This window comes from Carcharodon carcharias, chromosome 3 (assembly GCF_017639515.1).
Source record: "Carcharodon carcharias isolate sCarCar2 chromosome 3, sCarCar2.pri, whole genome shotgun sequence".
NCBI classification, from domain to species: Eukaryota; Metazoa; Chordata; class Chondrichthyes; order Lamniformes; family Lamnidae; genus Carcharodon; species Carcharodon carcharias.
In genome coordinates this window covers 37,844,732-37,861,795 of record NC_054469.1, presented here as the reverse complement: position 1 = coordinate 37,861,795, position 17,064 = coordinate 37,844,732, and the positions used below count along the sequence as shown (strand labels likewise).

The window sequence follows — 17,064 nt, the reverse complement described above, 5'->3', positions numbered from 1 at the left end:
TGGGAGCGGACACGGATACAATCACTGTCTGCGAGCGGGTCCATGCTGCTGTTTCACGCGGCCAGGCCAATTAAGGCCCACCCAGTGTGAATAGCAGCTCCCGAAGACAGCGGGTAGTGGCGGGACTGCAATGACCACTGAGTCCAATGGCGACCCAGTGGCCTGTTTTAAAAAGCTGCTGCAGCCTTTCAAAAGCTGCGAATTATGGCCCAGTGGAAGGGTTTCCTAGAGCACTGCTGCTGAGCAGGTTAGGCGGGGGGGTAGGGTGGGGGGGTTGGGGTGGGGGAGGCACAGTGTGCCCCTCGTTTTTCTGGTGATTGTCTTGCTGCCCTCCTCGGGGGGGGGTGGCAGCACGGCGGGAGGTGTTGGTACCCCAGGACGGGGGGGGGGGGGGGGGGGCCACCCACATGACCAAATGTGCCTGGGAGGAGGTGGCGGAGGAGGTGAGCTCCCGCGACGTGGTGCGTCACAGCTGGATCCAGCGTCGCAAGCGCTTCAACGACTTGTTGCGCTCAGGAAGGGTGAGGACAATGTTGGCATTGGTCACTTAACCCAGCAGGTCGGCTTTCCCCCCTGGTGCATCCCCCACCACCAAGTCTGAGGGCGGTGACTGCATTGAATCATTGACACCATGTGTCCTTCACTGGGTGGGCCAGCAGATATTGCCCCTGCTGAGGTCATCCTGAGAGGGTGGGTGAAGAGATGGGTTCTGCCCCCACAGCATGTGGTACACTGAGGCCCACATTACTGTTTTGGGGGCAACCTGGAGGAGCTGCACCCAGGCGCAGTGCTGGAACTCCAGGACATGTCAAAGTCAGGGTGATGACACGCTGGGAGGGGAGCTTCAAGGTGGCATTGGCACCGATCGATCTGTTGTCCTCTGCGCTCCACGTGCATGTGCCTCCTTGCTATGGAAGGTTAGAGCATGTGGTGCCTAATGTGATGTTGGCAGCATTTAGATGGAACCGTTGGGGTGGTGGGGGATGGGTGCTAGCATCTTTGTGTGAGTGTTCAGCAGCAGCGGAGTGAGGAGACACTGGAGCCCTGCAACGTCCCACTCTGGTTGGGGTGGGCCGTCTCCGAAGAGAGTCCAGGTACAAGTAGCACAAATCAATCCTCCTCTCTTCTTTTCAGGAGCAGAATGCACATAGTGCTGCTGAGCGGGTGAGGACTGGCGGAGGGCCGGCACAGTTAGTGATTCTCAGCCACTTCGAGCAGGAGGCCCGAGATTTGGAGAGGCGCCATGCGCCCAGGTCCATTGGTGTTGGTGAGGCTGAGGTGCCACGGGCAGGTATGTTTGCCCAACATTGAGGTCACCATTGTTCTCCCAACAGCCATGGCAGTGCTGAATGTTCAATGATTGAAGTTTGCAACACGGCTTGACCATTGCTTATAGAAGGATGAGTGCATAATGATCAGGGGAACAGGGATACACATTGACATTGTCCTCACGTTAACTGATCCAATGTCCTTGCTCTTCCGTTCAGCATCAGTGGATCAGGACCGGGAGGAGGAGCAGCAGAGGGCCCCTCTCACACCTGAGGGCCCCGAAGTCAGGAACTCACCAGCATCACACCATCTCTGCCTTGCAGGCACCAGCGCAGATACTAGCACCTCGGTGGGAATTAGAACATGGGCTAGTGTCCTGGGGCACAGCGGTAAGGGCACTTCACAATCGCTGGCAGAGACAGAGTGTGCCCAATAACGTTAGCAGTTGGAGGACTGCCGGGGACAGACACATGCTCAGTCAGTGCCTGATGATGTGCCTTTGGAGTCATCCATGACACAGCAAACACAGGAAATGCGGCCAGGTGTGCGGGAGTATCTGGGGGAGATACATGAGGCTATGTCCGTGGTGGAGGAGTCTATGCGGACCATCACCAATGCAATGAGCCTCTTGCGGAGAGGCTCCTCCAGGAGACCCATCAGGGCTTCCTGTTGGATGCGCTCGGACCAGCAAGCCCTCACATCGGCATTGACCTCAGTTGGTCAGTGCCAGTGTGGGAGATGGTCTGGGCACCAAGTTTCCCAGCTCGGTGCCCATTCATCCATGGTGAGCAGGGAGGTCCAAAGCGACCTCACTTCGGCTAAGCAGCTGCCTGTCGTCTCTGTGGGCTCCTCTCGGGGTGTTCCAGATTCTCCGCTCCCCTGCCAATGACTATTGCACCTGGTGAGGCTGTGATGACTGGGGAGATGCCAGCTGTAGAACTGGCAGCTCCCTCCCAGGTGGGGCCAGCACAGGCTCCAAGGACCAGAGGACGGCCGCCAAAGTCATCGAGGCCAACAGGAGAGTAGAGTCAGCAGGCTGTCTCAGATGCCACTCCCAGCAAGGGGTCAGCACCAAGATGTAGCACCTGGAAATGAAAACATAAGGTACCTTAGGCACACCACGGGTTTATCACTGGTGCTTTTGTGTTGGCCCGCAATGAGGTCTTTATGAGTTGGTGTGATTTTTTTAACACCTTTGTCATTTTGTTTTCTTAAGTTCCTTTGGTTATAATATTAAATTCAGACATGTCACTATGGCTGAGGGTGCTTTTTTTCATCTGCAGGTGGATGGTTTCCAAAAATGAGTGATTTGTGGGAAATTCAGCTTTATTAACAAGGCCCTTAATTACTGTTCCTATCCAGGCAGATTTTGCACGTGGGTGTCGAGTATGGAGCCTGAAGCCCAGGATTGTCCTGGAGATCCATCTGTGGTGAGCTAGCTGAAGGTTCGTTGGATTAAAGCCTCCCAGGTGTCCCTGCCTCCATGGAGTATGCCCGGCTCAGCGTCTACCCCCTTAGCATTTCCCTGTGCATGCTCATCCTCAGACTCACTGCAGGACTCATAGTGTGCAGCCACAGCCAGTGCATCGACGTCTTCATCGTCCACAGCGTCCCCCCTTTCCAGCGCAAGATTGTGGAGAGCACAGCATGCAACCACTATCACTGACACACAATCTGGCGTCAACTGGAGTGCGTCCCTTGAGCGGTCCAGGCGTCGGAAGAGCATCTTGAGAAGACCAATGGTTCTCTCCACCACAGCCCTTGTGGAGCCATGGCTCCTATTGTAACATTGCTCAGCTTCTGTTCTTGGATGGCGGAGAGGCTTCATGAGCCACCTTCTGAGGGGATAGCCCTTGTCACCCAGCAGCCATCCATCAAGCCGGGCTGGAGCACTGTAGATCCCCGGCACCTGGGAATGTCTCAGGATGTAAGCATTGTGGGAGCTGCCAGGGTACCTTGCACAGACTTGTAGAATCAGCATCCTGTGATCACACACTATCTGCACGTTCATGGAGTGGAAGCCCTTCCTGTTGACGAAGGCACCGGGCTCACCTGCTGTCGCCTTGTTGGCCACATGTGTACAGTCTATTGCACCCTGGACACGGGGGAAGCCAACAATGGCTGAAAAGTCTCTGGCTCACTGTGTCTGACTTGCTTAGTCCCAACAGTAGTGGATGAAGGTCGGTGCCCGTCTGAACAGAGCAGGTCTGTGACCTGCTTGACACAAGCGTGGACAGCTAATTGGAAGACACCACAAAGATCACCCACTGACCCTTGGAAGGAGTCAGAGACATAGAAGTTGTGGGCAGCTGTGACCTTTAGAGCCACTGGCATGGGGTGTCCACCCTCATAGTTCACAGAGATCTCAGGGTCAAACATCTGACAGATATAGTTGACTGCCCTGAGAGATGGAGCCTCCTTCGGCACTGCACCTCAGACATATTGAGGTAGCTGCTTCGCCGCCTGTATACCCTGGCAGCAGGATAGTGGCATTTTCTGTGGCCCCTTCTGCCTTGGATTACCTCTTGGCCCTGCACCCCTTGTGCCTGTGCCTGTCCTCCCAAAGGTGGCTCCCCTGGAGACTGACTGTGCACTCCTGGCCTCCCCCCCCTTCTAGCCCTCCCTTCCTCCTCAGAGGAGCTGCCACCAGTGCAGAGTTCAGCTCCCTTTCCCTGGCCAAGGGAAAGCTTCCTGAAACCTGCAGGCCCAAAAAAGATTCCTCACTGCAGAGTGCTGACCTGAAGGTTGTGAGTCCAGACCAAGCAGCTGGTATGTATTTTGAAGTATTGCAGATCACACAGGCAAGTTTCAGTAAATTTAAAAAAATCAATACTTGACTGTGCACACTCGCGGCCCCACTGAGCCCTCTTATCCCGCCCGTGGATGAGGTTTATACAAACGTGTCCTACCCACCTGCCCGTTGCGCCCGTGCACTGACCCAAAGATTGCACGGGTGCTGAAAAATCACCGTCGATTGGCGCCTCAAGGGCCTTAAGAGGCCCGTTAATTAATGGCGGGTGCGCATCAGAGGTCATCATGTGCCTGCCCAATGAAATATCGCAATGATGGACGCTCACCCAACGTCACCGCGCATCATTTTACACGCGGGAGTGTGGGGCCCGCCAAGGCGCGGCAATAGGAAAATCCTGCCCGTGTATGTAATTAGTGCTAACCTAAAAGTGTGAAATTATTAACTCACTTCAAAGTGCATCTGCTGTTTCTGTTTAAAAATTGGAGTAGTGATAAATAAAGACACTGTCTCACCCTCACAGCCTCTCTTTTAAAATAATTGCTCATCTGCAGGAATAACAGATACAGCAGGTGCCTACAATAAAATTTCAATGAACACATGCCCCACATAGAGAATTTAATATATAATATTCACTGATAATGGAGCAGAATTCTAGAGCACGGTGATAGAATGGGGGAATAGCACTGACCGGATTGCTCTACAGAGAGCTAACATGGACTTGACGGGCCGAATGGCCTCCTTCTCTGCTATAATGATTCTAAGGCCTGAATTCGAGTCAAGACATTTTCCTGGCTCTGCTAACCTGACCTGGGAGAAAGGGCCCCAGAAGCTGGTATTTTTATTCCAAGGTGGCAGGGTTCCCTGGGAGATGGGCTGGGTGACCCTGGAATGAGTGCAGACACTGCTGAGTGTGGAGGCAGGCTGGGCATATGGCCTGTCTCAGTGCACTAGCACTTTGCCTATAATTTAAAAAAAACACTAAAACAAAACACAGCCCTCCAACCCTCACCCCTCAAATCCCCTCACCCCTTCCACACATTCACCATGCCCATCCATGCCACCTCATGCACTCTACCCACTCCCCATGGCCCCATGCCAGCCTATGCTTTCCATGGCCCATTATAGGCCTTATGCCAACTTAGTTCTAACCCATGTCCCCCCCCCCCCCAATCCACCACCCTTTGCCCTTATACCTACCATGCCAACTCACCTAGTATCCACCATGGGCAGACCTCAGAAGCCATGCTGATACTTCTTGGCCACGACACCTTGAGGCTCGCCTTCCACCATCTCATCACTTGAATAGGGCATGTGTTGGAGTTCTGAGTATGTTCCTAGCTGCATCTCCTGCAGGTTGCCCCCAGGCTAGCCATGTGCAACCAATAACACATGGTGCGGCGGGGGAACTTATCTCCTCATGAACCGCTGAGGCTGATCTAAGCATGGGCACTATCTGTTTGCCCACCCAACGTACGAGAAATGTCCAACATGTTTCAATGCAGTCACGACAGTGAGACTTGGGGTGGGGGGGAGGTTAAGGCTACCTGCTGGGTTAAATGCCCAATGCCAACATGGTGCTCACAGTTCCAGAGCGCAACAAATCATTGAAGCGCTCGCGATGCTGAACCCCGGTGCACCGCACCACATCTCGGGAGCTCACTACCTCTGCCACCTCCTCCCAGGAACGTTTGGTCATGTGGGGGGGGCCGCCTCCTCCCATCCTGGGGGACCAACACCTCCCGCCGTGCTGCCACCTCCTCGAGGAGGGCAGCAAGGCAATCATCTGAAAAGCAAGGGGCGCATTGGCCCACCCTGCAGCCTGCCCTGCTTCTGTGGCAGACCCTGCAGCCCGGCCTGTTCCTCTGCCCTTCCCTCCAGCGGTGTGACCTCAAACTGGCCATTGTGAGCAGCCTACAGGAGGCTGCCAGGCCTTCCTTTAAACAGACTGCCAGGTCACCATTGGACCCGACAGCCTGTGCACACCCGCCCCCGCCCGCACACTCCCGCTATTCACGGGATCTCTTCATGAACTACTCAGCCAAAGACGCTGGGCGGGCCTTAATTGGCCCGCCCGGGGAAAATGGCGGCACGGACGCCGATTGGATCTGCGCCCACTCCAGCTCTGCCTGCCCGAAAGGCAGAAAATTCTGCCCAAAGAGTCTGTAACCACTTGAAGCTGTTAATCAAACTGTGAAATGGAAGGCACCCCACTGTGATAATTGAAGGTGTGAAATCAGTCAAATCCATGAATGATAGCCCTCAGGATTATGTCAACAGACAGTGTGAAATAGCAAGCAATGTTTTTTTTTAAACACTGCAGACATTTTTTTCAAAGATTTAAAGGGCAAGAGTTTTAAATACCTTGACAGCTTGATAGTTGCTTTAGACACGCTTTTTCAAAGTTCTTCTTGACAGTTCACCTTGACAGTTCCAATGAGTTTATGTGCTCTTTATGTGCACTTTTCATTTCCATTTTTGACAGTCCCATAGGGCACCTTACCTCTCCCAATGGTGTCTCAGAACCGTATTTAAAGGGACACCCGACCTTTCCAAAGGGACACCCCAACTGTCCAAAGGACTGCGCAAAGTTTTGACCTGCTGTACCAGGTCTGATATATGCACGTTGTGTTTCCCATTCTTGGCTAACGAAAATCCAACATGGCTGCTGTTTTACATGGGCAGCTGCCTCCGTGAAACACTTGGGCATAAACCTCAACCTCGTCCCAGTCCCGCCTCCGTGAAATGGTAGGTGTCGTATTCAGTGGCGAGGCTTCTGTATTCTGGCCTCATCCTCCATTTTTGCTTTGATATGAAAATTCAGGCCTAAGCTGCCATTTTTGCCCTGTTCTATGAATCTTTCTCCAACTTATTACTGTCCTTTTGAAGATGGGCTGTGCACAACAATTCTCAATGTTGTTATCAACTGACCTTTGGTATCTGATCAATGCCAGTTCCTGGTACTAAAATTTGTGCCTAATGTCACAGATTCTTTGTACTGATGAATGCATTCAACATGTTTTCCTCTAAACTTGCATAACTTCCAGAATTGGAAAATGCTGCTTCAAATTCTCCCTGCCCATTCTTTTTTGTCCTAATCCTGAGGATGCCAACCTTGTTCCTTTGTTGCACAGAGCAAGTCATGGATCTTTTAGGCTGTACCACTGCTAAGGGGAATGACCACGGTATCAGGTGAGACAGGATATTAAGCCACAACTATCCTTTGGTTGCTCACAAGGCTAGTGAAAAGGTGTCACAGTCTTCCATCACCATAACATGCTCATGATTCTGGAGGATAGTGACCGCAAAGTGAGAAAAATATGAATTAAAGAAATTGAAACAATTGAATTTTGTGGAACTGAGTTAAATATCTGGGAAGCTTGGTGATTTTTCTATGCATACCAGTTATCTTTAAATTTTTTTTATATATATATATATATATATCTCTCTCACTGATCCACAGCCGGGTGTAATGGAATTAATGTCATGAGATGAATGGTCTTTTCCCATGTTTGGAATCATATGTTCTTATTAATTATTTCTTGAGTTTGTCATGAAGTTCCCACAAAAAATGTAAATTATAACAGAAGGAACAAAGAAAGTAATTGTTTAAAGATGGAGAGTGTTAACTTTTTAATCAATCATGCATCCACTGCTGCCATAAATGAAACTATTCAATATCATTAAGCAGGAACTTTATAAATTACCTTTTGATTAAAACTAGGTACTTGAGGAATTAGGCTAATTTAAAAAGTTTCCAATGTAACCAAAGCCTTCTCCCCACCCCCACCCCCTTAATAAAAACATAAAATGCTAGAAAAACTCAGCAGGTCTGACAGGATCTGTGAAGAGGGAAATAGAGTTAACGTTTCGAGTCCAGTCTGACTCTTCTTCAGAACGTCCCCCTCTTAAGGTGTTTATGAAAATGTTGAAGAAATTCTATGTCATGGCACAGCGTTAGGGAATAACATTATGCTATGCTGCAATCTGGTAGAAGATGATTTTAGACTTGCGATTTCCTGCCAGTGAATTGGTGATCTCAGCTGTGCCATCATGGCAAAGTACTCAGTGGAAGTCAGCTTCTTCCTTACAGGAAGGGAAAGGAAATTTGAAGAGAGAAGGGAGTGTCATCTATGCCATTCCCACCCAGGTATCAGTTACTGGCAAAGCTTGGGAGCAGGTACTGCACCTAATACTTGACACTAAGAAATTCAGAAAATAAGGACAAAGAACTGTCTTATATTCTATAGAGGTTTTATTTTTTAAATCCATTTTTCAATAGGTTTTCGTTGCTCCAACAAAAGATGTTACGTGTTTTAAAACTTTGAATTAAAATTTTTTAAAGTTTTTTTCCAAAATTGTAACTAAAATTCATCTTTAATACCCTGACTCTGTGTTTTCAGGTTAGCTGTTTCTCTAAATTAGTCTTTGCTTTATCTTACTAAAATTTTACAGTGTCATTTTTACAATTTAATTTCTTGTGTTAATGGTAAAATCATCATTAACCTTGCTTGACGTTTGTGCATTTTGACTTTTTTTCCCTTTCTTTGCCCCTTGTTTAACACACCTGCTTCCATAATTCCCACCTCCATTTATTTTTGCCTGGTTTTGTTTACCTTCCTCTTCTCCTCACTCCTGTAATTCCTGCTGCTATAGCCTCACAGGCTGGGGAAGCTGGCCAAGCAGGTAGGAGATTTTCATGTTCCCTATTTACCCAACAGTCAGCTTCCAACAGCAGGTCAGACTAGAACTGAGTCTGGAGATTTGGGATGTTAAGTCTGTCTTATTTAATGCACGCTCCCTCTCTTTCCAGTTCATTGCTCACTAACAGTCTGGGATTTCATTAATGTTAGTTTTAAAGATGTCACTTGATTTTGAATCTTTCATTTTAATATTTTTAATTCAGCATAAAAATGCTGAGGTAGAAAACTGACTGGTTTAAACCATGGTAAGGTTTTTTTTGTTATTGTTGGGATGTCAATTTCTTGTGTTCATGGGAAGAATTTTCCCCCCCTGCATCGGGGGGGATAATTGCAGGAGCGGGTGTGGGCGGGCGCGCCTCCAATCGGCCCCCCCCCCTCCCCATCGGGGGCATGCCGCCATTTCCTGTGGGCGGGCCTTAAGCGTGACATCTGCCAGGAAGCGCTATGCGCTCCACGTGCGGGCAGGCAGAGGAATCCTTCAGCCGAGAGTGCGCTCTTTTGCAAAAGAGTGCACTCATCTCCCTGAGTCTAAGTGCTGCCTCAGGGAGATCGGCGCCAAATTTAAAAATGGTGCAGTTGCAAAAATAAAATTTCCCCTGACGTGTCCCCTCATGTGACACTGTCACATGAATTGGGACAGGTCCATTACTTTTGATCAAATTCTTACAAACCTACATGAAACCTCATCCTGCCCGTGGATGAGGTTTCATGCTTTCTCTGAAGCCCGCCAGAGCTCTCGGCCTGGCCTATTAATTATCTTATTTACTTTTTAAATGGCTTCAATAGGCTGCTGACAGGTCGGCGGGGGCGCAGCCGAATCAGCTGTGCGCCCGCCGACCTCTCAGCAGCCTATTGAAGCCATTTAAAAAGTAAATAAGATAATTAATAGGCCAGGCCGAGAGCTCTGGCGGGCTTCAGAGAAAGCATGAAACCTCATCCCCGGGCAGGATGAGGTTTCATGTAGGTTTGTAAGAATTTGATCAGCGGGCGCACAGCTGATTTGGCTGCGCCCCCGCCGACCTGAAAATTGAAATGACGCGGGGCGACAATGAGAGTTCTGCCCGACGTCATCCCCTATCAGCGAGTGGTCCCCGCCCCCACCCCCCAATCGCTGACCTGAAGATCCTGGCCCATGTGATTTTTGTTCAGTTCATTTTCTTATCCTGGCTTTGCATCACAAATCCAGATGACAATGGACGAAAAGTTAGCTTAATGATCTCCCCACTCAGCGCTAGTCTGTCACACTGCTGAGCTTTTCACAAAAAATACCTATGAGGGAAAAGCCCACTAAAGTCTGAATAAGATGGTAAATTCTGTGTTGTATACTTCTGAGCCTTTTTTGTTCGACTGGGGCTAACTGGCTTGTCTGAGTCTTTATTGTTGTTTTGTGGCCGGATGACGCAACAATAAAATATTGGCTGACTTTCATATAGATAAAGAGAATTTGGAAGCAAAGTACTGTGGAGTCTCCAGCCTGTCAACAGCAAAGTTAAAGTGCAGGTGAAACTTGAGCTCAATTATCAGTGGATAGCATGGTGTCTCAATGTTCTGCCAAAAATCAAACAAAGACAACTTTTCATATGAAAAAGAATCCATCAGGAAGTAATTACTTGTGACCCTAAATAAGACATTTATTTACGAGATTTTATTTTTCTTTTTGATGCTTGCTTTTCTTCCTTCTTCACTTTGCCAAGCACTCCTTGCTCTTGAGCTAAGAGAAGTGGGGACCGATCACCAATGTGGTTAGAGCCGCCTCTTTCAGTGGCTCTCTGTAGGGAAGGGTGTTGAGGTACAACAGAATGTGTAATCTCCAGCTGCTCTGCTGGTCAGTTATCACACCTCCAGGTGTAACCATGGTGATGGCAGCAATGGCTATGAAGCAAAAGACAATGAGTGTGAATATCAAGTCAAGATCGGGGTTTGAACCATGATCTGAAATCCATGGTGGTTTTTGGTACTGGTCTGGCTTCATTGGCTGATTTCCAATTTTTTGTGGGAAGATAGTAATGGTGTGTTTTGGAACACTTTTTCTTTAACATACACCCAGATTCTGGATCAAGCATTTCTGGGCCGGTTGTGCTATAGCCAGCTGTAGAGTAAAGCTGTGTGTGCCGGACCTCAACAAAGCACCTTAGCCCTAAACTCAAAAGACCTTTGTGTGTCAGGTTTCCCATTTCTTACACCCATTTCCTGGTAATCATTATGAATGCCATTGCCAATTAGTGCTGAAATAGCTTTTGTAATGAGCTTTTGCTTATTAGAAAATGCATTGAAACTGTTGGAAATATTTTCAAAAACAGCCCCTGTATCATGTAGTAAACACAGAGATTTTAATTCTGTCACTCTCGGCAGATTGGAGCCATGTTAATCCCACTGGCCAATTTAATATGTCCATTAAGAACTTATTTCTTTTAACAGGCCTATTTTAAAAAAATATAAATTATGGAACTTCTGAAATGTACACCCTGCAGGCATATGGCACAGCAGTATAACTCAAACTTTTATCAGGCATCCTGGGACAGTAGAGTGCCTGCTAGCTTATACACTATAAATTCTGAATTTCTGAACTCAGAATTTAATATAACTTCTAGCTCATGACTAAAGGTGCACAAAAAGGCCCATTGGGAAGACCTAATAGTACAGAAGTAGCTGTTTGGAGGGAAGTTTGAGACTTCAATACCATTGATATACTGCGCTTCTGGGAGCAGTTTCAAATCACTTGTCCTGGTAACCTTGAGTTACACACACCGAGTGGTACAGAAATGGCATTTTAACAGAAAATCAAACAGGACTGGTGCTTATACAGCCTGCACATTACATTGCCGAGGGGCGAAGACAGAGTTCTTTGTTGGTATATGCTGATGCTTGTGTGGAATGCTGTTTATCAAAGTGCTGCAGCCTCTGTCAGTGAGGTTGCTGATGATAGGAGAGGATGGTCAGCCCTTTTCGGACAGAAATTGAATGAGAGTCCATTATGCTGCCTGAGGGTAAGCTGCATAAGAATAGACTAGGCCATCAAACAAAACTAGTAGTAATTAAGAGAAACTCTAGCATTATTGGGTCGCAGTAACCTTCAAAGAACTTTATTTGTGAGGAGGGAATTGCAATGATCCATCTGGGAAAGTTACAGTGTACTCCACTGTATTTTCAGCTTTTATCCAGTCCTTTCTTAAATTGTCCCTGGTTATGTGATGAACCAAAACAAACATTTTAAAAATATTCCTTGAATTTTGGAACTTGTATTTCGTGCAATACCCCTGTACCTGGAATGCAGAGTTTTAACTAAAAATAGAGAACTTATGAATAAAGTCATACTATTGCCTGTGGAAACTGCCCCCCAGAATTGAACAATGGTTCTTGCAAATGGCTTATACACACTTGTGCATTGGCATTTGCACATCCTCAGACATGCGCACACATGTACATAAAGGGCTTGTAAACAAACATAAGTTTTTCCTCAGTTGATATTTGACCATTTTGATCACTTGGTTTGTTTTTTGGGTGAGCCAGATGTTCACTACAACTGTCTTGGAACAAAATTTGATTACAATCCTATGTAATTTGGACAGCATTATTGTGGCATAATTAAACAATTTATTGAAGGCAGTTCCTTAAATATAAATGTTCTTCCACATAATCCTGTAATTGAACCAAATAAAGTGTTGAAGAACGGTTTAAAGCTTTAGAAAAGAACTGGAAAGTATATTTTTTAAACTCTCAAAAGCACATCGAATCACCCTGGCATATTTTAATGATACTGTAATTACTAAAGAACCCATTGTAACAGCAACTTACTGCTATCATAAAGTAGGCTTTAGGGTGGCATAAAGAATAAGGAATATTTACCCCTTGTTACACTCTTCCCCCAATACTGTATCGCTGCTATTATGAATTGAGCTTCAAAGGACCTTTTCTTCCTGCTATTGCATGTTAAGTAAGTCTTCAATGGATCACACTGCATTGGTGAGCTTGGCTGATGCCTGTGGCAATATCAATATATATTTGTTCAGCTGTGTTAAAGTGTTTATTACACAATTTTCTTGCATGAATTTGGTTAACTGCTTTTGTTAGAGTGCGGTTTTAGCTCTGTTTGCATAGTTTGCATTATAGTTTTTGCAGAAAACTTTTAAAAAATGAAGACTTTTACATACTGGTAAACACTATCTGTAAATCAGCAACAGATTGCACTTTGATGGAAGATATGTTAGGATATTAAATATGTATTTAAACCTGTGAGACCAAATTATTGAAAGTTTTGCAGTTGTGACTGTCATTTTAACTGAATTAATAGAGGCCCTTAATAGGTTAAAACTGTAATACAGAAAGTTTCAGCTAATAATTTGAGATCAACTGACTTAATTCTGAAGAAATACACCATTGCTTTTTAATGTTTATTTCCTAACCACTTGATGCTGTTGATTTCAGGGGACATCAGGACCAGATCCCACAACTGTTTATGTGGATATGAGAGCACTAAGGCATGACAGGTAATTGAAACAGTCACAACTACATTTTTTTCAAACTTGGAAGCGACAATAAAGTTTCTTTAGTTGTGGCATGTATAGCACAGTAATTGGTAGGATTGAAAACTACTGCTCCATGTGTATTTATGTAAGGCTGCCAGAGCAATTTGTTTCCAGCATATTAGGGCATAGGGCATTATGTCAGCCCTGTGGTGGTATTTTTCAGTCTAGTGTAACAATGCAAAGTAAGTTAATTTTGCCATCTTGCACCCTTTCTTATACACTTGGATAGGAATTTTTAAAAGTAAATCAAGAGTCCCACTAACATTTCTTTCCTTTTTAAACTTTCAATATCCTTAACCTGTGGGGAATGGATGGACGCTCCTACATTCTGTAGCTTGGTTGATTCTTCGAGATGGCCAGAATTTTACTAAGTTGCCAGTCTCGTTGAAATGTAACTTTTATTTTTAAATTTGTTCCCTGGATGTGGAGATCATATTTATTGTACATTTCTAGTTGTCTATCACTTGTTAATTGTCTGATTTTCCACCAGTATTCTCAAATGAATATGGTGAGACTGTGGAATCTTACTCTGATCAGTTGGTTGTGCAAGCTCTTATCTCTGCATGTAGCCTGTTGCTTATGCACGTAGTCCATTGTAGTAATCTAGTTCATTACTACGAGTGATATCTAAATTTGATTTGGCTTTTGTGCAAATCACTGTTGGACATAATTAGCATCATAAAAATAACAGTCATAACCCTACATGTATGTTCATGTACATCTTTGGTGTTTTTTACCCCTAATATTGTTGAAAAGCCTCAAATATTGTATAGGAATTTTTCAATTTGGCACTGAGAGCTGCATTAACTGAGGTAACTTCTTTTGAATGAGATATTAAACTGATTTATCATTTTTGGGTGAGTATGAATGATTCCATAGCATTAGTTAAAGAAATGCCAACATTTTCCCTCAACTGACTACACTAAAAACAGTACCTGATCATTCACTATAAAATTAGGATATATCAAGCCAGGTTTTACTCTGGACCTGACTTGCCCAGTATAAACATCAGCTGGGATCTTAATAGCATCCAGCTCTACCTCACCAACATCTCTCACAGCTCCTCCACGCTTACTAAATTATCAGACTGTTGACTCAACATCCAATACTGGATTAGCAGAAATTTCCTCCAGTTAAATATTTGACAGGCTGAAGTTATTGGCTTTGATCCCTGTATTGGCTTTCAACTAAGCAACATCTTGATTTTAAAATTCCCATCCTTGTTTTCAAATCTCTCCATGGCCTCACCCCTTCCTATCTTAAGTTCTTCCAGCCTTACAATAGATGGTCTTACTGATGGCATGAATGTGTGGCCACACCAAGGTTGCAAACAGACTGGCTTAATCACTCAATCTGTTGCCAGGGAGAGGGCTGGAGTCAGTAGCTAGGGATCAAAAACAATAACTTCAGTCTGTCAAATATTTAACTGGACGAAATTTCTGCTAACCCAGTACTGGATGTTGAATCAACAGTCTGATAATTTAGCAAGCATGGAGGAGTCGAGAGAAATGCTGGTGAGGTAGAGCTGGGTGCTATTACGACCCCAGCTGATCCTAACTTTTTTTTTTGAAACCGTGGAGTGACGTTACTGATTCGATTCACAAGAGTGTGCTGATGGACTTTTAACAAGAATAAAATATTTATTAAACAAGAAAAATTAACTGTATTACACCAGACAAAAAGATTGGAAAGATTTCAATACAAACACAAGAAGATGCTTCAAATTCACACTATTCCTTTACCCCAGCAATATCGTTGCAGACACATAAACCAGTGAAGGGTTACCACTAGCTTGACACACACAAATTATTTGCTTGAGACCACCACAGTTGCAAATGGTTTTCTTCCAGTGAACTCCTGAACATTCACTCAATGCTTTTCACCCAACTTGCATCTCCTCCAGAGACACTCAAAAAACCAGGCTCTAAACTCAGTCTTCCAGTAGAACCTCGGCTAAATTGATCACTTTACTGAGTTCAATAATTGACTATTCAGTCAACTACTGTCCCAATAGCCTTGTAATGTTTTCTTCTCAGAGAGCTGAAAATCCCTGTCTTCACTCTCTGACACACACTGAACTCTCTCCTCCGTCTTTTTTCTGTGCCTGTGTCCTGGACACAGACGTTCCTCCCCATAATCACTAAACTTTTAACCCATCTCTTTGCCTTCAGGAGTTGTAAAACCTTATTAAAGATGTATATACCAATATACAAACAAACCCAAAAGACCTGACCTTTCAGTCAGGAATCTATTCAGACTCCCAGGCACCAAGACTCACAAACAATCTAAAATGAAACTGAATTCATTTTATTTTTCTTAACACTCAAACATATATGTAAAACTTATACATTTAAAAATTCTACATTGCTCATAACCAACCTAAATGTGGAACTAACACTGTGCTTTCAGATGATGTCACCGAAGGGCAGCATGTAGATGAAAAATAGGAAGGGGCTAAGGATAGATCCTTGGAGAACAAAAGAGGTAATAGTGCAGGAGCCAGAAGAGAGGCCATTTCAAGTGATAATCTGGCTATGATTGGATACACAAGAATGGAGCCAGTTAAGAGCATTCCCACATTAGAGGAGGATGATGTGGTCAGCTGTGTCAAAGGCTGAAGACAGGTTGAGAAGGAAGAGGATGATAGTTCACCTCTGTTACAGTCACATAAGATGTAATTTGTGACTTTGTTGAAAGCCATTTCGATACTGTGGTTGAGGTATAAACCTGATTGGAGGATTTAAAAATGGAATGCCAGGAAAGATGGGAACTGATTTGAGAGGCCACAATGTTTTCAAGGACTTTGGGAAGGAAAAGGAGATTGAAGATGGGTGGTAGTTTGCAAGCACAGTGGAGTTAAGGGTTTTTCGAGGAGAGGGATGATGATGATGATGATGGCAGATTTAAAGGAGAGCTGAACAGCACCTGGTGAGAGAGCTGTTAACAACATCAGCAAACATGGGGAAGTTGGATGGTCAGTAGTTTAGTGGGAATAGGGTCAAGGAAGCAAGTGGTGGGTCTCATGGACAAGATGAGCTCAGGAGGGGGCATAAGAGGAGATAAGAGAAAACTAGAGCAAAGTGCAAGTTCAGGACTAGTGGTGGAGCTTTAAAGGAATTCAGATTTCTTTAAGAAATTGAGATTTCTTTAACGTGCACTTGGGTAATATCCAATAATGTATGGCTCAAATTGCAATTTATTTACTGACCTAAATCTGGATAAGTTGTTTACTTTGAAGGGTTTCAAAAAGAAGAGACTCCAGTTACAAACTAGGTGTAACAGCTTATAAGAATCCCTTTATTTAAGGACACTGAAGCACAATTATGGTGGTACAAATGAATATTGAGAACTGAATATAAAGTATTGGGACAGAATTACCTGGAAAAACTCAGCAGGTCTGGCAGCATCGGCGGAGAAGAAAAGAGTTGACGTTTCGAGTCCTCATGACCCTTCGACAGAACTTGAGTTCGAGTCCAGGAAAGAGCTGAAATATAAGCTGGTTTAAGGTGTGTGTGTGGGGGGCGGAGAGATAGAGAGACAGAGAGGTGGAGGGGGTTGGTGTGGTTGTAGGGACAAACAAGCAGTGATAGAAGCAGATCATCAAAAGATGTCAACGACAATAGTACAATAGAACACATAGGTGTTAAAGTTACAGTTGGTGATATTATCTAAACGAATGTGCTAATTAAGAATGGATGGTAGGGCACTCAAGGTATAGCTCTAGTGGGGTTTTTTTATATATAATGGAAATAGGTGGGAAAAGGAAAATCTATATAATTTATTGGAAAAAAAAGGAAGGGGGAAAACAGAAAGGGGG

General features: G+C 45.2%; 1 protein-coding gene across 4 annotated transcripts in view; it reads left to right on the top strand.

The window, feature by feature from the left end:
- The window catches only part of dip2ca (disco-interacting protein 2 homolog Ca), a 594,426-nt gene that overhangs the window by 547,673 nt on the left and 29,689 nt on the right, over positions 1-17,064 (top strand). For all 4 annotated transcript variants that reach the window (XM_041184372.1, XM_041184370.1, XM_041184371.1 and 1 more), the window contains one exon: positions 13,147-13,208. In XM_041184372.1, coding sequence (XP_041040306.1) covers positions 13,147-13,208 — 62 coding nt within the window. The remainder of the gene's footprint in view (positions 1-13,146; positions 13,209-17,064) is intronic.